The sequence below is a fragment of the Strigops habroptila genome, chromosome 6 (genome assembly GCF_004027225.2).
Source record: "Strigops habroptila isolate Jane chromosome 6, bStrHab1.2.pri, whole genome shotgun sequence".
Lineage (NCBI taxonomy): Eukaryota > Metazoa > Chordata > Aves > Psittaciformes > Psittacidae > Strigops > Strigops habroptila.
The window spans coordinates 42,270,235-42,293,513 of NC_044282.2; the positions used below are offsets into that span (position 1 = coordinate 42,270,235).

The window sequence follows — 23,279 nt, forward strand, 5'->3', positions numbered from 1 at the left end:
TTTCGTTAGTTTTTGATAACACAAAACTGTAAATGAGCTAAATGTCTTGAAAAACTGCTTCTGACCAACAGCTGGGTTTAAACCATGACACCGATGTAATACAAAATGCAGTGCACCTCAAAAAGATGGACTCTGCACCCACTTCAGACTACGACATTTGTTTCCTGCAGACAATGAAATTTTAGTACTTGCAATCTTCTGAGTGCGTTTCAATCCAGTGTACGCATTGCAGAGAATGGCACTGTTTCAGGTCATTTTGGCTTAACTCTTCTGTTCCTAGGAAAAAGTTTTAAAAAAGACTAGTGGAAAAGAAAAAGAATGCAAGACCAGAGAGGTTACATGCCCCAGTGGTATGCTTTATCTAATATTCTACTTTCAGTAGAGATTTGATTTACATTATTGCAAGAATCCTGCCTTAGAAAATAATGGAATAGGCTCTCATAAAGCTTTACTATTAGCATCTAGCTTGTGAAAATTAGCATATTCCCTGAAATCTGAGTCTTATACATTGTATTTGTTTTTTTGGTTTTAGTTGTGTTACCTGATGTTCTTGTTACCCTCATAAACTTCCTATTTCTTGAATACTGGTCTGATTACATTCTTTGGAAATGAGCTCAGAAAGTGTGCAATTGCACAGTTGAAAAATATGTTTCCTTTTCAGTTATAAATGCGCTATATTTAACTAAATGAATGCCTCCTGGTTTATTATCTGATAAGAAGAAGCAATTTTATTAGGTCTACCTACCTTTCCAGTCTGTTTTTGCATACGTTTATTCCATTTCTTCAATCTATATTCGTAAGAGTATTTTTCTGTGTCTAAGAAATCTTTATCATCAGTTCTGGCCTTGTTCTATTTTTGCTATGTCACCCCTGGGGACATAAAATCTCTATAATAAATTGTAATGACAGAGTATAAATTAATTTAGCATGCATTTGAATGCATTAAATGTGCTTCCTCTAAGACTCTTGGTATTTCTTGAACTGACTTCCAGTTGATTCAACCAGCTGTCAATTTTTTTAATAAGTATATTTTCCAGAAGTATGTTGCTTTTCTCTCTTGCACATTTTCTTTGGACAAAGGGCCATACTGAATAAATTATATGCCAGGCCACAAATAGCTTTCCTATACCTGTCAGTATTTTAAATTGAATTGGTTTTGTCATCAATAAGAATGGAGTTTGGCTAGGGACAGAAGATTTCCTTCCCCTTACAGGGCTGGACCTCACTCTTCTATTGGTAAGGCTTAAAAATTGTCATGTAAGAGTTTAGAAAATAAGGTTAGACCATTTTAGGGTGTTTTCTGGCTCCTAAAACTGCTATATTTTACAATTTACTTTAATGGGGAACTACACTTCAGTTCCAAAACTAGACTAAGTTCCAAAAAAGTAAAATGCAACCTTCCTCAAACTGCTCTAGAACAGCTTTTCTGTAATAAATGCAACTTATGCATGTGTATAGAAGGGTGAAATAAAACTATTTTATTTGAATAACCTTGGACATTGTGATGACTTGCAGAACTCAGTTATAAAAATTGCGTATCATATCACACAGTATGTATTCTCTCATACATATTACATATGTTTTAGCTTAAAGTATTGCTAGTGAACTGCTAGAATGTACGGGGGAAAACACAAAGTAAAAAGTCTTGCCTTCCTCGGACTCTGTAATTCCTATTTACTGAACCTTCCCCCCCTTTCGCATTTTGGAAGATATAGCCCCGGCATTGTTCATTTTTGTGGACTTTGGTATGGTTATAGCTAGATGCCTACAGCAAACAGCTAAAACAGCTAAGATGAAAAAGACAAAAACTAATTAAAAAGTATTTCTCTCCACCAATCCAAAAGGGAGAATAACTGAGATTAGACATCTAGGCATTTAAAATTTCATAAGATGAATTCCCGCGTAGGACTCTGGCACTATCAGCTTCCAGAAAGTGAAAAACACTTGCTTCTAAATGGTGGTAGGAATCCAGGAAAGGATATACAGATACTCCAATGCCTGTGCTGTGTTCTGGAACAGTGCCATAAAGACAGTTTTCACCATAAAATGGCTAACAGTGGGCCACCGCGGGAGGAGAAGATTGTCCCTCTAATGCTTGCGGTGCGTGCCTAGCACTGCTGGGAAGCAGTGAACCTCATCTTGCTGGCAATAGTCTCCCACAGCTTGGTTAAACACTCCGAGTGCCGAGTGCCAAGTGCAGTGGAGAGGTTGCTGGTGGGGGCAGCAGAGGTGGATGTGTGGTCTCCAATGCAATGTGGCTCACTGTGCCTGGGCTTATTTTTTCCTCTAGTTTGGAGCAGCAGCACTACAGCTGTGTTCACTTCTGCACAGCTCGCAAGCCTTTCAGAACAGGCAGCCATAGCAAGGTTGGTCTGCCTAGCGAAGGGTGGTAGACCCTCACATAAAATACTGATTGTGGTATAGATGAGTGAGATATGCCATGAATAGTAACAGGGATTTGAAAGGCAAACCCTGAGAGCTATTGGGATAGACATTGTACCTGAAACCATTGTGGGTGTACCTGACAGCATGGCAGTATCCAAAGGGCCTGCAGCCTGGAGCCACTGGAGTACACTGAAGCCACTAAGAGTCATGCAGTTACACAGTATGGTGCAGGGGATCATCTCTCTACTGCTCGTTCCCACCTTTCCTGTTTTGGCTTTCTGTCTCCTGAGAGCCTGGTTTAGCCTGCCTAAAGAACTCCACCCTTTTCTCCCCTGGGTGAGAGCCTGGCATAAGAGAGGAAAGGAGAAACAAGTTTTTCAGTAGCATAATGTTTTGGCAGGTCATGAAGTGTCTGCTAAAATCATGTTGTCTGGCTTTGCTTTCAAAACAGTTCAGTCTTCCATGGCAGTCAGAGACAAAGGCTGCATTTTCTGTCACTTCTCTCACTTTTCTTTACCCCAACTCTGTTTATGCATGTCTTAAGGGAGACAGGATGAGCCTTCAGAACAAAATCATCAATTTTTCCTCATCATGATATTTATAAAGGTGTTCATAACATTTTAAATGCCATGCAAGAAGTTTCTAAAAGAGGATTTCACAGCCTTCCTCTGCAAGCAACTGAGGGAAACATGACAATGTAGTTGCTCAGAAGAAGAAACATTGTATTTGTTTTGTATTCTTTTTTATCCTAGGCAGTTCCAGTCTGTGGATGTCAGATTATTACCCTTGAAAAAGCTTTTGATTATATGCATATAATTAATTTTAAAAGGAAATAATAAATTTGTAAGCACAAAGTCTGTAGAACAGATCAGCAGAAAGTAATATTCTTCTTAGAAGAAAAAGAGATAGTGCTCAACCATGCCTTGGGGTCTTGGAGACAAATAGAAAATCTGGACTGAAATTCTTACCTCTCTCAGGTCAACTGGACTGATTTTCAGTGACCAAAATAAAGCCAGGATTTCACACTGAAATCCAAAATCTTAAAAGAAAACCTAAGGAAAAAAATTAAAAACTTAATAAAACTAAAAAAGACCAAAAGCATGTAGTTAATTTTATTTGTGTGTATTAGGAATGCTGTGTGGATTTCTTCATGAGATTGAAACTGAGCAGAATCATAAGTATTTGCAGGATTTAAGCCTAATGGTAGAGGTGGTGTATCAGATGACTGTAAGAAAAATAATATAAGGTAAGCTCTGGATTGAAATAGTAGGGTCACGTGATGACTGATGACTTATGTGATATTTTCAATGGTCTAAATACAATACTCAAATCAAATGAAATTATTGTTTACTAAAGTTACCCAAACATGTGTCAAAGTAAATTATAAACTTTCAGCTCTTCCTACTGAATATTCCTGTTTATAAATTTGAAGAAGGAGCGTGAGGTTAAAGAACCAGTTATAAATTGACCCTGCCTTCTAGAAGAAACCCATGCTAAACCTGATCTGTCTTTCATAAATGAAAATGTGTTTTGTCTCCTACCCTCTTGAGATGTGGTTAATATTAACACAAGATGTGAAAGGGAATTCTGTTTTTAGTCTTGCTGGAGAAGGAACTGAAAATGAGATGAAGAGGATTTTGTGTGCAAACGTTGTAAACCAATAGGCTTTTCCAGTCCTTCAAACACTTGTGCACTTGCTTCATGCATGTCAATATAATTTTGCAAAGTTCATTTTCAAGACTGAGCTCTAAAACTGAACTGGTGTAAACTCCGTAATTTCAGGTTCAAGTGAAGTGAATGTGTCTTTTGTGCAGTTAGGTAATAAATTATAGTTAGCTACACGGCATTCCTAAACCATTACAGAAATCCTTAATCCATACAGAAGCGAGATTATAGTTAAAACCACAATGTCTCTGAAGTTAGTAGTTATGGATTAGGGTGTTTTATTACAGAAAAAGTAGTGGGTTTTCATTGATTTGTAAACTTTTGACTCTGTGGGTGTCCATATGCCACTGACAGGGAGTTAAAGCAACTCCCCTTATGCACGGGTGGCACACGGAGCAACCGGCCGGTGGGAGAGGGCGTTCCAGCCCTGCGATAAGCCCTTTTGTGGCTCAGCAGGTAGGAGCGCATTGCAGCCGAAAACGCCCTCAGCAAAGCATTGCTGTGGCCAAATTGCTGCTGTGTGGCCCCCGAACAGATCAGGCAATCAAAGCAAGACTTGTGGATCTTTCTTGAGGGATGCTTGAGGGTTATGGCCTTTCACTAAATCACAGTAATGTTAAGCAAGCAGAACAACCAAAAATGTCTTTTCAGTATAGTTCCATGGTTCTTTGGGCATCTGACCTTAACTCAGAGTTGAAAATTATGGATAAATGAGTGCCTTATGAAAAAGTGTGCTAGCACATAGAATCATAGGATTGTGGAATGGTTTGGGTTGGAAAGGATGTTAAGATCATCTAGTTCCAGCCCCTCTGCCATGGGCAGGGATACCTTCCACTAGACCAGGTTGCTCATGGCCGTTGAAGCCATTTCCATCTGTTTGAAAACTAGACGTGCTTAAAATACCAGCTGGTACATAGGGCATCAAATCTGGATCATTCACCCGTTGAACTGGGAGCTACTGGGAAACGCCGGGCTCCAGCCGGGCACACCAGGCTTTTCTGCCCTGGCTGCAGGGCTCCGCGGGACGAGGCAGGCGGGAAGGGGAGGACGTGTGGTGCCTGCCTCGGCCCGGGCTGCGGGGCGTAGCTGAGGAGCCTGCTTCTCCTGAGGTGCACCCCAGCCAGTCCGTGGCGGAGAGGGCCCGGCGGGTACGCCCGGACCATCTGAGGTGCTGCCGGGCCGGCCCTGGCGCCGTGCGAGTACCGCCACCCCCAGCACCACGGACAGGCCCGACTGCATCTCAGAGTGCCCCGCGCCGACGTTCCGCGGTCACCGCTGCCTCGGCAGCGCCATCCGCACCACCCACAGCACCCGCCGGCCCCTCTTCGGTGGGACCTGGGCGGGCCCCCAGCGGGGCCTTGTCCCTGGAGTCCCTCCCGTGCCAGCAGAAGGCTGCGGGGGCTCTTCGCCCGCGGGGCGAGGCCGGGGGTGCTGCCGGGGCCCGGCCGTGCGGGAGGGCCGACCCCCGCCCGAGGCCCGGCGCTGTCAGAGCGCGGCCGGCGCCGCGCCGGTTGCCGGAGCGACGGGGAAGCCCCCTCCCTCCCTCTCTCCGTGCCCCCGCCCCGCAAACATGGCAGCGCGGCGGCGGCGAGAGGCGGCTCCGGCGGGGAGAGGCGGCAGGTGAGGAGCGGCACAGCGGGCAGGCAGCGCCCCCGCCCCTGCCGCCGCGGGCGGGATCCTCCTCTCACCCGGCTCCCCTTAGCCGCCAGGCCGGGCAGCAGAGCCGGGGCCGCTAGCAGGCCGGCGGGAGAGGCGTTCGCAGGGGGCGGGCTCCCGGCACCGCCAGGCAGCGCTCCTCCTTCCCTCCAGCCCCGGGAGCCCCCGGCCGGGTGACAGCCCTGCCGAGCCGAGCCGTGCTCAGCCCAGCCGAGCCGCCCCAGCCGGGGCCGCGGGGGCATCGCCCGCTCCTTCCTGGCCCCCTCGCTGCCGGGACGAAGGGAGGCGGGAGCCGCCACCTCCGCGCCCGCCATGTGGAAGCTCAACAAGAGCAGCAAAGTTCTGCTGGACGACTCGCCCGAGGAGGAGGAGACGCGTCCCCGCGGCCCGCCGCCCGCCGCCGCCTGCGCCGCCGCCGCCGCCTTCGCGGCCCCCCAGGTAGGAGCGCGGAGCCGGGCGGCGGGTGGGGGCGGCGGGCGGCGGCGGCGGAGCCCCGCGGCGTCCGGGGAGGGGTCGTGAGGCTCGGCCCCGCGCCCTACTCTCGCTCCGCTCCTCTCCGGAGGCATGAGTAATCACTTTTCCCACCGCTGGATGTGCCGGCAGCCTGGCCGTGGCCGGAGGAGGGGATGCTTGGCGGGGCGTGCAACTGTCACCCCATTTTTCGGGGTGCTGACTGGTCTATCCTGCCCTGTTTTCTTTCAGCAGCCGGCCTCCGGCATTGCTGAGACTTGCTGTGCTTCATTCCAGTGGCTTCATACCGCAGGGTACTTTCTCTCCTAGCCCTAGGCAAGGGCTCCGCAAACCGTCTGTTAAGCACAATAACATTAAGCAGTGATTTGCAAGAACATGATCTTCATTTGCAGATGTGTGCGTGTTTGTGTGGAAAACTGGTGTTTTGGCAGGATGGCTTTTTCTATAGTTTCAGTAGTGGTACTTGGCTAGCTGTAAATAGCCGTAATCTTATTTGAAAGCTTTCATTGTTAAATGATAAGTTAAATATAAGCAGTGACCTTCTCAAAGTACTGGTTGCCTAATAAAAGCAGCCTGATAGGGAGGGTATTGGTCGAGTATCAGGCAAAACAGCTAAAAGAATTTTTGTTGACTTGCTTTCAAAAACTTGACAACAAGTAGGCATCAATCCAGCTCAGAAGCAGCCTGTTACATGGGCCAATACTGCTTTGTTGCCGAACTGATCTTCTGTTGCCACAGAGTATCTGTAGATGTATGAGAAGTTGCAGCAGACCTGCATATCTAGCACAAGCAGTTGCCCACAGCCACAAACTGTTGAGGTTTGCATTCAAAAGCAAGTACAAAACCCCACCCAACTTCCCACCCTATGGCTGTCTTACACTCCAGCTCTTCCAGCAAGGTAGGCATCTGGATAATCTACCTTCTGCTTGAGTTTCTGGTTGATAGCTGCTGTGGGTTATCAACATGTGTGGCAGCTGCCTCTCCCAATCACAGCAGTTACTCCCTCCATCTTCCAGTGAGCAAAATCAACAGTCTGCTCCTTAGTTCAGTTTTGCATTGTCCTTTGCCCTGCACAGTTTGCATTAGAGCTTTAGCCCTTGCTACTTGTTTGACAGCAGCTGTGAAGATTCATATGGATGATTGGGATCCTCTCCTATGAGAGTGGAAGAACAGACACAAATTTTGGAGACACCCTTCAGGAAATGAAGACGGATTGTGGGGTTGGAGGCCACTTGAAGTATCTCCCACAGATTCTCATAAAACATCTAACCTCTCCCTACTACAGTTCCTATCCTCAGGTATTTGGAAACTTCCACTGTTTTCAGGAAGCTGCTGGCTTGTGCTATCCACAGCCCTCCTGGACTTGCCCACCTCCTGTAAACCTCCCTGCACACCAAAGATTAGCTTCCAGTAAATCCACTGGCTATTCACTGCTGCTCTTCTCTAGCACAAATACTCCAAACCCTCTTTGAGGCTCCTGACCTTAGCCTCCCAGTCAGAAGATGATCCTTCAGAATTGTGTCTTGTCCTGACAATTCTCCCAGTCCTCTACTTTAGTAACAGAGGTTGGTTGGTTTGTGGTGGTTCTTTTTGTTTGTTTTTTGTTTGTTTATTTGGTGTGAAGGTTTTGATTTTTATTTTGGTTTGGGGGTTTTATTTGTTAGGGTTTTGTTTTGATTTTTTTTGTCCTGTCCAATTGTATTTACTGTCCTGGGCCTCTGCTCCATTAGTGGCAGTCTCAATTTATTATGGTGATGACAATAATTTCTGGTGCAAGTGGTTTGCCATTTTCATCACTTTTAAGAAAATTCCTTTCCAGCTCTCTCAGTGTCTACTACTAATGGCGCTGGAAAATAAAAGAAGATTTTCTTCTATTGGAGGTGGCAGGGGAAAAATAAATTATTTTAAGGCGATAAATGGAATATTAAGATAAAGGATTCAGAAAAGTTGGAGAGGCTGCAGTGTAGTTTGGCACAGAAACTGAAGACCATGAGCTATTAGTTGTTTTGTCTGTTAAAGTCAAGAAGAATTGATAACTGCGGGGGGAAAAACCCCAAAATAAAATAAAAAACCCAACCCCCTCCCCCCCAACATTTAAATTAGTAGTTATTTTAGAGTTTATGTACACTTTAAGGAAGTATAGACTATATGGAAAACTATGGCCACCGGATTGTCATTGTAATACTCGTGATCTATCAAAGGCAGCTTCTAGGTCAGCCATAGGTACAGGATGTCTAAAACATGGCTTAGACAGGTGTCACAGAGAAAGCGTACGGTGCTTGTTCCACTTGTTACAGCTGATTTGTTTTGAGGGCCTTCCTTTTAGTCTTTGGTGTTGCATCAGAACCTGGTTTTGCTCCCAATGAGATGACTGCAAGAGAGTGGAATCCAGTGATGTGTAGGGGAATTTAGTGATGATCTGCGCTTTGCTGCTACTGCGTCCTGACCTACATAGCCTAGACTCCTGACTTTGGAGGACAGTAGCACCACCAGAGCTTGGAGGAGTGAGTGGGCAGTTCTGTTGGTACATTAGCTATGCATGAGAAAGTCTCAGTCTTCCTCAGCCTCTGCTCTGTTTAAGCTGTCATGGTACAGCCTGCTTAAACTGTGAATGAAGGATTACCTCATCAAGAGGAATAGAATCCAGGGCTTCCCTAATTTTCTGTCTTGAAAGCCAAAATCCAGATAATTTGAGTGCTTTTTAATAAATTAAGAAACCCCAGCATTAGATTTCATGCAGAAGTCTACTGTTAGATTTAATTTCCTCTAGATTCTTTTCTGATAGGTCGTTTGGTAAAAGAGATGAACCACAGTCATCACATTTTTACTTTGATTTACGATACGCTGTTTTCCTCAACAGCTATCTTGTGTCTTTATTTTCATTTTAATGGGCAAGTGGGAAGAAAATTCTTTAACTTCTACCATTCAAGCTATAAATAATGCTGAAAGTTTTTACTTCAAAGAAGCGGGTAGTCACATCTGTGTCATTAAAACAGACCAGGTTGAAAGTGTTCCAGTGTAATGAGATGTTGGTGCTATAAGTTGTTTCTTTAAAGCTGAGAAAGAGTGAAGGAGTTCTCACTGTGCAACCTAATAATTAGGACATTGCAGGAACAGACAAGAACAAAGAGTTAGGCTACTGTAAGTTAAAAAACCCCAACAACCCAAAACCCAAGAAACAACAACTCAAAGCACCCTTCGTTACTCTACAGAAATTTTAATCATTTTATTTAGATATGAAGCCTGATGGGGGTTTACTCAAGCAGACGTTTGAATTTGTAGAATTTTCTAGTTCTTAAATAGAAAAACTTAGTTTGATCTAAAAAGAAAGGTTTTGACAGTTCCGGTTTTGTGGAATACAGAGTGGTTTGATTTTGTTCCAGGGGAGAACAAAAACAAATTTTAGAACATGAAAATTGCAATGGGAGGGAATTGTCAGCCTCTGGCCACCTTTTAGCAAAAGTTCCTGCATACATACAAGTACTTTGAATTGTTAACACTTACTTAAAACAGTAAGGTGTTTCCTGAGATAAGAAAGACAAGTAAATTTTACAACAGTACTTGTGTAAATAAATGTGTGGATTATTGTATATTTCTTTTTAGACCAGACAGTTTTAGACTGAATCTTAGAAGTTAATTTTAATTTACGCTTTGAAGCATAAATAGTTTTTAATTCATGCAATGAAGGTGCTTTAATGGCTAAAGTTACAATTAATATATGAAGGCAACTTAACACACACAAATAATACACCTTATGAAATGAAATTAATGTGCCTTTTGTGTGCATGTCTCTCAAAACATGCTAGAAATGTGCAGTGATGCACACCAAACTTGCATTCAGTTTGTAATATAGTCATTATGTTTCAAACTGTAGTTATATTTTTGGGAAGGGAAAAATGTTGGGTTTTGGCTACTGGAAGGCGGTGTTGCGGCAGTCATGCGAAGTTCTCCTTCATTCAATTCTGGTATCATCTCATCAGTCCTCAGAGATGTCAGTGCTGTGTCAATATCGCACGTAACTCTGATGTAAAACCGTACTCAACTTCAAAATACATCTATGTATTAGGGCAGTGGATGGGTGTCAGGCTGACCTATATTATACAATGCAACTTTATCTTTCATGTAAAAATATTTCAGATCCTTAGCCTTGATCTGTTTCCCTGATTGTATGGGGTTATTTTTTGTTGTGTTCAAAGAGAATATGTTCAAAAGTATGTTTTATGCTGAATTTTGTTTAGACTTGCTCACTGGATGTTTTAAAGTTGGCTATACAGAATTTTAGTTATCTATTTTAATGAAGATGTTTAAGTCTCTGGTACAATTTTAATACTGGCTTTCATCTTGGAACTAGCCGAACTCAGGCCCTGCAGGAATGGATGGGAGCTGAGCAGCATTTCCTATGTTCTACTAGTACGTTGAATGAGGGTATTTTTTAATTAAAAATAAAGCAGTCACTGTTAACCCAGCTAATGCCTTTCCTTCATTTTCTAACCATTTCAGTGTGTCTCAGGCTTTGCCTGCACTACTCTTGTAATTCCTTCATACCTTCTTCTCTCTGCTAGCCTGTTTTTTTTTCCTTTCATCAGAGTTGTTCTTGTGACATTTCAGTGACATTTTCCTGGCTAAAATCCATCACCTGTATTCTGTCATCAGTCTTGAGCATTAGATTGTGGGACTGACAGCAAAGACTTTCCTGAGCCCTCCTCTGGACTGCCTTTCTTGCTTTTCCTCCTTCTTGACACATTCATCTTTCAGCAGCTTCTTGAGTGGGTCCTGTTTCTTTCTCATAGTCTTCCTGGAGATCTACAGAGCTGACAGTGTCTTTTGGGGCTTTAGGCTTTCTTCTTTTTTAATCCCTTTCATTTCTGAGGTGCTTCACTTCCTGATTTATACCATCACCTTTACACAGTTGACCTGGATCAGATCTTCTCACCTCTTATCCCCTTGCTGTGGGTTTATTCTGACTCTTAGAAGTCTTACAAAGCACTTACTGTCTGGTTGGTCTCCAGCTATAGGCAACATCAGTATCTCTTTCTTTCAGTCAAGTCTGTAAGCTGAAGGTTGTCAGTGGTTTTTATCTGTTGTGCAACAAAGAATTTGTGTCCAATGCTTTACTGCTGTTTCCACTATAAAGTCGAGGTTTGCTTTTTTTCTTCCTTTTTAATTATTATTTTTGCTTTCTGTCTAGACAGCAGAAATTCTTGTGCAGACCCTCACTTCCCATTCTGATGGTGATGACTTCCTCTGCAGCTCCTAATACCTATGCTGCATTTCCCCATCCCCTACTCCCTGCAAATCTCATATCTGATATTCATGTTGGTGCTTATGACATAAAGTTTAAGTCCTCCTCATCCTTTGATTTCCGTTTTTTCAGCTGGCCTCCCTTTCTTTCAGGAAATTTACATTTAAATCTCTGTCCTCGCTTTCAAGGTTTTTCTTAGTACATCCCCTTCCTCTCCCCCATTTGTCATTTTTACCACTTGCTGTATCTTTCCTTTAGCCAGTTCTGCTTTACCAGCTCTGATTGCCTCAGTTTGCCATCAGCCATGTCTGTCTTCCTCCCCTCCAGTCTAATACAGAATTATCTCCTTTTACTGATCCACAAAACCACTATCTTCTCCACATCACTGCTTGAGATCCACTTTCCCTAAGCTATTTGTTGATTCTTCATGGAGGTTTGCGAGGCATTTTGGAGCCATACTCTCCTAGCAGTGCTGGACTTGCTGCTGTTTATATACAAACTAAAATATATGCTCTTTGAGAAATAATTAATCTTTTTTCTCTTGAATTCTTTACTGGCAAAATAGGTTTCTATTTTTTTTCTTGCCTTTATAGAAACTATTTGCCAGATTGCATGAGGACATCTGTAACATAAGTAGAGTTATTAGAAGTTACTGAACGTATTTCCAGGTAGACTATCTTTCAGTTCTGTCATCGTCAGAGATACATTACCAACAAGTTTCACCACTGGTTCTTCGTGAAGAGCTGCAGGATGGGTCTGTGTGAATACTATAACCAAAAATAATGCGTTCAACCTGTTTTGCAGAAAATATACTATGAAAATATTGCCATTACTCATGCAAGTGCTTTTTTAAAGATCTGTAATTTAACTGCAAATGCCATGACTGAATAAAAATTGTATGTCAGGTACTATCTTTTGAATTAGCATCTGTGGGTTTGTTTTCTAGATCAGAAGAAAGCAAATATGAACTTCTAGTATGGACAAGTTGTTAAAATTATTGTCAGATTTTCAGTCAGAAATCTCACAAAAATTGAAAACTTCACTAGAATATTTGAATTATTGCTGCAACTAAAGTCAAATTAATTATTTGACTTTAATTTTGTTTCGTCATTGACAGTGATGGTATTTTGATCTTAATACAGATGTTTCCATTTCTTGAAACATATTTGAAATATTATGCATTGGGTAAAACTAAATTCTTAATGAGCTAAGCTTTTTAAAATTTTTTAAGGTGCTTAATCTTTAGTAAAATTCTTCCAGAGATATTTCAGAGAAGCAAAGTCTGCATAAGATGTATTATAACCACTTATTACGGAGATGCATGATAATGTGAACAATTAATAGAATAACCTCATGTATTGATGTAAAAACAGAGAGCATTGGAATCTGGTGTTCTGATGTTTCTCTTTGTAATGCCAATAAAATGCAGAACTACAAAAGTATTCTTATGTAAATACTTACATTCTGAAATTAATCTTTTCCAGTACGTTTGGCCATTTGTATCAATTGACAGTAAAAATATGGAAATAATTTAGTCTATTTCAAAATGTAGCGGAATGTGAAGCAATAACTGAAGTGGTTGAATAGAAGAAAGTTTGTAAAAATGCTAAATGTGTTCTTGACAGCTGTGGATGGTGAAGGAAAGCATCATCTTAGTTTTGATTTATTCAGTATTAATAATAATTTGAAAGGTGAAAACATATGAAAGCTGTTTTTCATCTTCCAGTCAGCCTGGTGAATAATAGGTACTTACAAAAGACTGGGGCCTGGAAGATGGAAACATTTTTAAATTCATTGGATGGGTTGTTGGCTTTATCTGAAATAGTGATCCAGACTTTAAAAGTCAGTGGTCTGATGAATTATATTTTAGAAGCATGTTTCAAGATTAGTGTTGTCTACTAAATATATCCCGAGATGAAAGTGTAATTCTTTAACATACTTGGATTTTTACATTTGCCTTTTCTTTATCATAGAATGGTTTGGATTAGGCGGGACCTTAATGATCATCTAGTTCCAACCCCCTGCCACGGGCAGGGCCATCTTCCGTTAGGTTGCTCCAACCCATATCCAGTCTGGCCTCGATCGCTGCCAGGGATGGGGCATCCACAACTTCTCTGAGCAACCTGTTCCGGTGTCTCACCACCATCATAGTAAAGAATTTCTTCCTAATGTCTAATTTAATCTTCCTAATATCTAATTTGTGGACAAAGTATTTTCAGTTTTGCACAAGACTGGCAGAAGAAACATTCAGGATAGGAGTCACTGTCACTATTTAGTCACAGTGGCATTTAAAATGGTTTATTGTCATAACGTAGGTGGTTTGTTTTAGGTGTAGTGAGCACTCTGGAGTGGAAAAGTATTTTCTATTGAAGAGAAAAATGAGTTTAAAATACTGAATGACTCTCCAGCATGAACAGACTTTAGAAATGCCCAGGTTAACGTTTTTCATTGATGATATTAACAGGAAATTTTCAATTTACGCCACCTACCCTGAAGGCTAGTTTGGTTCACTCGCTTTAGGGACATACAAACTGAAGGTTGAGATCTAGCAGTAGATGAAATACGGACAAGACTAATGAAATAATCTTGATTTCAATTGAGGCTGCCTCTGCCAGCGGGGAGCAGAGGCAATTCACAGTTTAACATGGAGTTATGTCTGCTGAACACATAGTCTCATGTCCCAGAAGAAAGCTAGGTATGACTGAGTAATGCATCCTCTATTTGTTAAAATTGCAAACCCTGTTTTTCCTCAAAGAGCATGTTCAGTTTTGTGTGAGTATTCAGGTGCAGTTCAGCTTTATTTTTCAGTTATGTTAAAAGTTGAAAATAGTATAGTGGTTTCAGTGCCCATTTGTATTTGATCACTGCTGCCTCAATTTCCTGACTTAGAAAGCACATAGTCACACACTGATCTTTTCCAGGTGTGTATTATAGGTGCAATGAAGAGAACGAGGCCCACTGCCACTGATTTTCAGCTGATAACTTTCTTCTTACCCATGTTTTAGGGCATTTAGCATTGGTTTTGATTCAGTTCTAATATTAGGCAGAGTGACATCTGCTTGTTTCATTTGATGTTACAGCAAGATCCTACTCAAACCCAAGGAAAAGGTTTCTTTTGTTAGCTGTATTTTAAGATTGTGATCTGGCAGTGTGATCTCCTCTTCCGAATCTGTGCTGTTTCTGGCCAGGCTGTGTATATATAGTTCTTCAACTGTTTGGTTTGTAATCAGTGTTTTGGGAATCTTTCCAGCTTCGGAGGTTAACTTTCAGGTTTGTGATTTCCTGAGTGATTTTTCTTTTTATCCCCCCCCCCCCCAATTACTTCATGAGATTTGTGGGAATCTGGGAATTCTGTTAAATTCTACCCTGGATTGTATCTCTTGAGGTGGTGTTTGTTTTGGGGTTTTTCCCACTGAAATTACACATTTGTGGTTCATAATCTAATTTTCACTTAAAGGCATGATAACTTAGACTTTAAATTACACTCAGTCCTTGATGGGATGTGATGATAGGCAGAGAGGATGTAATAGGTCAGTATAAGGGCAAGAATTTGTACCAAAAGGACCTACTCTTTTAATAATAGCTTGTTTACTCTTACATGTGCTTGGCTTTGACAGATAGTGTATTTACAAAAGGAAGGTTCCACAAATGGGTAGAGAAAATCAATAATACACCGTTTTATGTACTATAGCAAAAGAACGGCATGCAGGGTGAGGTGATGCTATTATTTGCCTTAACTCTTTGATGTCCAGTGTTTCTTATCTTGGCCTGAATTATGAAAGTGAATGATCTAAAGAGACTAATTAATTACTTTACCACAAAGGAAGCTGAGGGAAGTAGATTACAATTTTGATCTCTGTACAAAAAGGTTTGTGTGCTAGTTGAATTAATCCCTTGAGTACCTTATGGTTTGCAGTATGTCCAACAAAAGGGCACTTGTTTCCTTATGAAAACACACTGTGCATACCAACCTTCCCCTGCCAGAACTGGAAGGCTATTCAAGACACTGATCAGCGTTTCCCACCAGTGTTAGCATTTATTCATCTGTTAGTTACTAAATACTATAATGTGGTCTATGTTTTTCTTTGAAGTTGAAGTAAAAAATGAACTGTAAACTGCTCAGACTAAAATACACTGAAATAATTTGTAAGTGTTGAGAGACAGCATGTGTTAGGCAGCGTGATAAAGAAAACTCATCTTCATTCTTTACGTGTGGCTGTACAGTAGATTGCCCCCTTAATAAAATTTGAAAAACCAAATTGTAGCCTCCTTCATCTCAGCATGGTAACAAAAGTAGAGAATATGTATCAGAAGAGGGGATACTAATGTGTATCACTGAAAAATGCAAATTATTCTGTGGGTAACAAGTGAAGGTGGGTTGTATATGTCTTCTTGTCTTTTCTCCTTGACTCTTCCTGGTGAGGACATGGGAGGTAAAGATGGACATCACAAGCACACTATTGTTGTTCAAATCTCATTTTCTTAGGCAGCGTATCTTAAAAGGATACTATGGATACCTGATAGGTCTTCTGCTCCAAACAATGCATTTAGGTATTGCATTCACACCAGTTGTGCTTTCTTGAGGGTTTCATATCTTTTAATCTTTATATTTTGTATCTTTCAACTTTGTGTTGTCTTCTTACCATCAGCCTTTGCTGCATGAGCATAGTTACTACAGACTACTGTCTCATTCCTTATGAGGTGGCACCTTGTATGACTGTGAGAAGCAGCACGGTATTAGCACAGAAACACAGCCCTAGTTGTCACACTTTTAAATAAGCAAATAAATACCTCTTTTTGTCTACTACTTATTGTGAGTTACATCTTTTATCAACAATGGTATTCACATTTTATTATGCTGGCATTATATTATGAGGTGCTCATTGTATCTCTCGGTTTTCCCTCATAAGTTTTCACTGTGAAAGTTGCTTCACACTCTTGCTTCTTTGTGCTCTGGGTTGCTAGAGGCTGTATGCTTTCACATGTCCATTTTTTCTCCTCTTTGTACAGCATGAAGTCTCTATGCACTTTCATGTTTTTATTATCCTTCTTAAGATATTTGGAGAGCTGGAAGAATTAAAATGAGAGGTGCTATTTCTTTGGGAGGTACTAACAGTGTCTTGTTTGTTCTGGAAACGATATTGTTGGTTGTTGAAATGGTAGCTCTGCCAGCTCTGGATGTCTGAGATGACTTATCCTCTTACCATACTTCCCCTTGAGGCTTTTCTAGTTCTTGCCTTTTTTTTTTTTTTTCCTTTTCTTCTTGGAAATATTTGGACAAATCTGATGAAGTATTCTCTAGCTTTCACCCTGTTTCCAAGCAGAGATGCCATCGTGTTAAGTCTAAAGCTTTGCAACCTAATCCAAACGTTTGAGAGCTAACAGAGTTGAGGAAGAACAAGGGAACTTCTGAAATGGTATGTGTGTGGGGTTTCTGTCTAAAACATTGCCAATGATTCTCTTAAAGAAATTCAAAAGAGAAAAAGGGACTTAATTTAATTTCATTTTAGAGTACTACAAAGATCTTAACTCTTGTCATTTTTGGTATCCCATCTACAATAATATCCTACTTTAAAGACCGCTAACCAAAATCCAGAAGTTAAATAACTCGTTAAGATCCACAGGAAGTAATATTCTCATTTTGGATGATAATAGGAGTTCCTGACTTTGTGTTCTGCCCCAACAAGTGACGCTATCTATCTACAAATCACTCTACTTCAACATACAGTTATTATTGAACTATAGCGTGATGGTCTTCATACTTGTTCTAGAAATGCGCCTGATTCTATTCTTGTCTCTTTTATAACAGAAAGTATTGCCTCTAAAGTCAGTGGAAATGTTAGTAGGCAAATAAATATTTTTTAAAATATTTAAAAAATAAATATAACAAAAAAAGATGCATGGGATTTGAAGCCTTTCGCTCAAGACAAAGCTCTGGGCCCCCACATGACTAGAAATATGTAACGCTTCTCATGCTGACTTTCTCACCTCTTTCTGATGCTGTTAGCAAAGTGAAGGAGCTACGTGGTAATGTGTAGGAGCTGGGATACTATGTGTTTTGGTGCAGTTATAGATAGCTGTCCTTGTTTTGTACTTGGGGACTGTTTGCATTTGGAGTTATATGTGAAGCAAAAAAACAAATTATCATTTTTCTTATGAAAACGCAGACTGAAGAAAGTGAAAATTGCATAATTTCTGTATGCTATGCCCCACTTCTGATTCTTTCTTTGGCCTCTAAAGTACTCCTGACACTGACCTTACTTGCCCTGTCTTGAAAAGAACATTGATAGTAACAGGGTGGCCTAAGTGTACTAAGACACCAGCTTAATTTAGAGATGGACAGAAATGCTACCCTACTGAATTACCTTCACGAGCATCTCCAGTACTCTGGTTTTCTTCAGAAATCTACAGTTTTAAATGGAGGGGAAAGGATGTGGGCCAAAGTCTGTCATTGAGTTCAAGAACTGTAATGCTTCCTCTCCCCCCAGCTTACAGAGACAGCGTAGACCATCATCCAGTATGGTATTCAGAAGATCGGTGTAGAACTAAAAAGTACAGACACAATTATTAAGATCAAATAAAATTTTTATTTTTAATTGTATTAAAATTGTTATGATGCAAGGGTTTTCTTGATCGTGCTTTGGGGTGTGGGGTTTGTGGTTTTGTAAGGGTTTGGTTTTGTTTTTTACATCTGGTGCAGCATTTTTCATCATTCTAAGTGCAGTTTTATTCACATTTCTTATTTTAGTAGTGGTGTCCACTTGGTTTTGCATTGTGATCACATTTTGTCAATTTTCTTTTATGGTGGGCTGAACAGAACAAAAGCATTTATGAATACTCTAAAATGTGCACTGCTAATTGTCCAATCAAAACTGACTGTGGGCCTTTTTTGTCTTTATCCTTTTTTTGAGAATAAAGACCAGTTTCTTCATGATGAAGTTTCATCTTCAGTGTCACAACTTGCAACAAAGGTAAATACATGTTCTTTGGAAGTGTAACATTTTGTATATTTTTCTATATTTTTCAGTCAATAGATGTTAGGAAGTTACCTGTTTTTACAGCCTGATTAAGGAGTACATTCATGTTCTTCACTGATGATTTTATAATTAAGTATGATACTTGGTCGTGGGGTTCTCATTGAAGTAATATCAGCAGTGCACTATTAGCTAGAAAGCTGCCTTATTTCCTTTCATTAATGGGGAGGGGAAGAGATCTTAATTTTTTTCTTCCACATGATAGATATTAAAACACAAAATGAAAATAAGATGCCACAGGAATAACTGAAGTCTAAGGAAGCACTAAACTTTAGCCATAGCCAACAATGAAAATATGAAAAGTAGAAGAGATTTGGGTTATTTATTCCATTCTATGAAGCTCAGCTGGCTTTCTGACCACAAGAGGTTAAGGACTTTATCTCATATCACTTTCAGAAAAGAAAAGTAGGCATACAGCTTAATTTTTTTTTTTTTACCTTGATATGAGTCCAAGAATTTTTTTAATGTTCTTAAAATACATTAGTAGAAGATGAAAGAACTAGAAGTTGTTATGATATGCTAGAGCTTGTTTTGAAATTCCACAGGTAAAGAGAAAAGCATTTAAAAATAGGTTCATTAGTGTAATAGGATACTTTACATTAATATGTATAAACTGAACATCTGTCTCTGTTACTTCTTTTTGTTCTACTTCAGCTGCAGCATGATTTTCACTGAAAATAGAAGTCAGATTGTACTATACCTTTTTCTTTTTAGAAGAAATGCATTATTTTTTTATGAAAACATAAATTATGCCAGATGATGAATGTTTAGGAAAAGAAATAGAAGTAATCTATTTTATATGGAAACTTTTTTGGCCTTAGTCATTCAGGAAGGCTTGCAAAGAGCGTGTCTTGACTTTAAAAAGTCACTAGGCAAACCGCTGAGCTGTGGTATTTTTATGTTTTAAAGTAAAACCCTCTTTTCTTAAAAATGTATTCACAAAAAAGCACCTTCTCCTTCTCATCTTCTCTTTTATTGTTGTTTATGAAAGCACTTCTGTATTTTATTTGGTTGTTCTGTCATCTTAGAAGTTGTCAGCACAGTGATGTTCTAGAAATTCCAAAATCTTTAATATGTTAATAAAAGACCGATGAATTATATGTGTGGCCTTTTCAGTATGTACGTCTTGAATAAAACAGTCTCCGTGTTTAAGCAGTATGGTGAAGAACAGCAAAGTTCTTGAAGAAGATGGCAGTGAATGAAAGGTATGTCTGCCTGTCAGGGAGGCAGCCTTCCTAGTCTCTTAAAGCCTGAGTTTTAAGGCAGTCATGATGCCCATTTACAGAGGAAAGCCTCTGGCCTAGGCTTGGAGGTGCAAAGGTAGGAGCTAGTCCTAATGGCTGGAGGTGGAGGTTTGAAAATAGTCTCAGTTTCTGCTAATGCAGGAAGCTGCCTGGTGAGGACAGGCTAACTACAGTGCTGATTTTTTCTAGTTCCTTCACAGCTCTCCTGAGAGGCAGGTATAGCTGCTTACAAGGCCTCATGAGATCTCTAAGTGAAGAACTGTGAACCGTCTAGTGGTGCTCTGTGAAATGCAGAGATCTGGAACCTGTCTTCATGCTGTGCCTGGCACTTTGGCCTCTACAAAGCTAATCTTGGGGATCTCACCTACATTCTGAGCTTCTGAGTTAAAAGTACAGCAGAGACTACATCTGCAGTTGTCATTAGGCCAGCTTTTGAGAAGAGACAGAGTTTTGAGAAACAAAATACATAATTTTGGTCATGAAATTGGAGATGTTGGGACATTCTGGTAGGGCCAAATTCTGGAGTTTCAACTTACGTGCATCACAGAATAGAGTAATCGTTGGTGTGCACACCAGTGGTTGGTTGAGAAATCCCCTCTCAAATGCTTTGATATCTGGAAGACAAATTTCATTGGGGGGTGTTTTTACCTTTCTGTTACTTGAATTCTTGCATGTTAGCAATAGGTTTCCGATAACGTGGGAACAAGCTGATTGGCATTTTTTTATTATAAACCACTTAGCTGTAACTTCGTTGAACTGTGAGGTATATATATGGAAAATTCCATGTCTATCTTTTTATTTTAGGGTGATTTTGTTCAGGGGGAGGAGGGAGGGAAGCTGTAGTACAAACAGCTGTTTCTTCTCAGTCAAGGTCAAGAGGAAAATCCGTTCTTTTTGTTTACATTTATAAAGAAAATTCTGCAATGATTTGTGGACTGCTGCTACTTTGCTGGAGGGTTTTGATTCACCAGTTGTCAATCCTCTGTGAAAATACTTGTGAAGCTCTGCTAAAACTTGGCCAAAATATAAATTTCTGGAAATCTCATTTCATACATGCTGAGCAGTGACTTTTTAGGGATTAGCTGCTTAACTGCACAATGGCATTGACCATGCTGATTCTCACTGCAGTTATACAGCAAGAATCCCCTGTAATTGCTCTTTTTGGTTGCTAAGACTCTGTCACGTGGCTTGTTCTAGCCCACAGAGAATGACTTCTGTGCTCCAGAGCCCTGCTGGCCAGGCAGTTGGGAAGTAGGAAAGTCTGACAGGTATATATTGAAAGTACTGGTACCCACTTATAAAGCAGTACTATTTTAGAGTCAGAGTAATATTCAAACTTAATTGAATCTCTTGCTTTGAAATGTAAACTGCTTGTCTTGTACCTGTAACATGGTATCCCAAATCCTTGCTATTATTGTTTGACTTGATTGAATTCTGTGTTGGTTTTTTTTTTCCTATAATACGGTGTTCATGTATATTTCAGTTCAATTTACGTCTAGTCTTCCTCTTCAGTATATGTTCAAATTTGCTTTTAGAAATGATCTACTTTAGTTTTTACCCAGCTGTTACTGTTCCTGGTTCATTGCCTTTTAGCCTAATTTTCCATGAACCTTCTTGCCCTCCAGTAGAGGTCTAATAATGAACTATGTACCATTGACAGTAAAATTACCAGAAATTGTCTTGGTGATGCTTTACTGTTTCCGAGTAGACTCTTTGATTGTTCATTGCCTGTTTACCTGGTATGGGAATCTGAATGTCATGTAAAACATTAGAATTTGTTGATGTGGTGAAAAAGGGTATACCTAAAGTAATTTTTGGTAGTAATGCCCGTCAGTTGTGTGGGAGACTTCCAATTTAAGAGGAGCTGTCCCTTTCTGGGGCAGTTTATAAAGTAAACTGTCAGTAGACATTTGTTCCCTGTTTTAGCTAAAGGAAGAAAAACTTTAGTCAACATATATGATTTATGTACCCTTGATTCACTTTAATACAGGCAAAAAATGCAGAAAAGTCTTACTATAAAGCTTGAGCTTACAGAATGAAGCTTAGCGGGTGAGTCTTAGCGGGGGAAGCCATGTTGTGTGTAGAAAGCCATATGTATGGAAGAAAGTGAATAGATGGCTGCAAATTTCAGAGGGTGCTTGAGCTGACACAGTAGTTGCTGCTACAAAAAGGTGCTATTGTTCCTCACTTCTACACTTTTTGGTGACTGACTCTGACATCTTTTATGAGCTGATTCTTATCACTAACCTAAAAGAATGCAAAAATGAACGTGTTCAATTTTTGCTGGCTTAGTGAGTTAGACTTGTTTTCCACAACATCACAGAAGAACAAAACCGGAGGGTAAGGAAGGCAATATTCATGTGAGCAGGTGATGGACTGGGTTGACCTTTTTCAGCAGCAGAGCCTGATAAACCAGATCTGTCACCTTGTGAGACTTCTCTCTGGGAATCTGCTTGACAGATGGGCACAAATACTGAAGCACTGGCAAAGCAGAGGGATGGGGAGCGAGGGGGAGAAACTGCAGACTGCATCCTTTACATGGTGTTCTAGAAGTGACTACTTGTACTCCCAGTGTCAGAAGATACACTAATTAAATGGCAGCTTTCTCATGGTGGAGGAAGAGTACTTCATAAACTGGAATTTCCTCTACTGAAGGGGAAGAATCTGTGCTCTGGGCTTAACCTTTTTAGGTGCCTGTTGGGGCAGATGATGATGATGATGATTTTGCAGTAGTCTGTGAGTTGATGGATTAATATATATGTGTGGTTTCACTTCTACCGATCCTTTTAGGTGGTTGCACATGGCATTGTGCAGCACAGATTTTCACAATCTGAAACAGAAGATATGGGAGAAACTTTATTAATGGCTGTTCTGATGGGCATACTCTATGCTCTCGCAGTCAAACTGGTATGAGACCAGTGTGTAATCCTACTTGACAGAATACTGAAATGGTATCTCGAGAAGCTTCTGCTTTGTTTCTCCTTGGCATTTTGGAAAAATAGTAGACTGCAGCATCCAACCTGGTCCTCTATCCTCTATGTTTGACTATCTAACATCTGATATAACAAACCTATGACAAATCTGATATAACTTCTTAATAGTGCTCTCTTTTCTTAGCAGTCCTTTATGGGCATTCCACTTGATTTTTATTTATTTATTTATTTATTTATTTATTTATTTATTTTCAACCTGGGGTTTTGACTGTATGCCTCGTTCTGTTCTAGTGGTATGAGTCAGCTTTGTTTTTCAAAGATCACCTCCTCCAAGCTCCAGAATAGCCCAGCTCATCAAGCAGAGACAGAAGCAAAGGTGGCGGGAAGCCTGTCTGCATGAGCAAGATGTTCCTGAAAAAACCCACAAACATAAAAAGGAAGCATACAGGAGGTGGAAGCAGGGTCAAGTGACCTGGGGGGAATGTAGAGACACTTTTTGAGCGTGCAGGGATGGGGTTAGGAAAGGTGAAGCCCACCTAGAGTTAAATCTGGAGAGAAAAATGAAGAGCAACAACAAAGGTTTCTGCACGTACACTGGCAGTGGGGACGATCTAAGTAAGATGGAGTCTGACTCTTCTTGGTGGTGCTC

The 23,279-nt window shown here is 40.6% G+C and overlaps 1 protein-coding gene across 1 annotated transcript in view; it reads left to right on the forward strand.

Annotated features, from left to right (window-relative positions):
- Nucleotides 1–5,707: 5,707 nt before the first annotated feature.
- The window catches only part of TDRP (testis development related protein), a 31,847-nt gene continuing 14,275 nt past the window's right edge, over nucleotides 5,708–23,279 (forward strand). Inside the window, exons 1-2 of the mRNA XM_030490580.1 lie at nucleotides 5,708–6,144; nucleotides 18,331–18,390. Of these exons, the coding sequence (XP_030346440.1) occupies nucleotides 6,019–6,144; nucleotides 18,331–18,390 (186 nt within the window). The 5' untranslated portion in view covers nucleotides 5,708–6,018. The remainder of the gene's footprint in view (nucleotides 6,145–18,330; nucleotides 18,391–23,279) is intronic.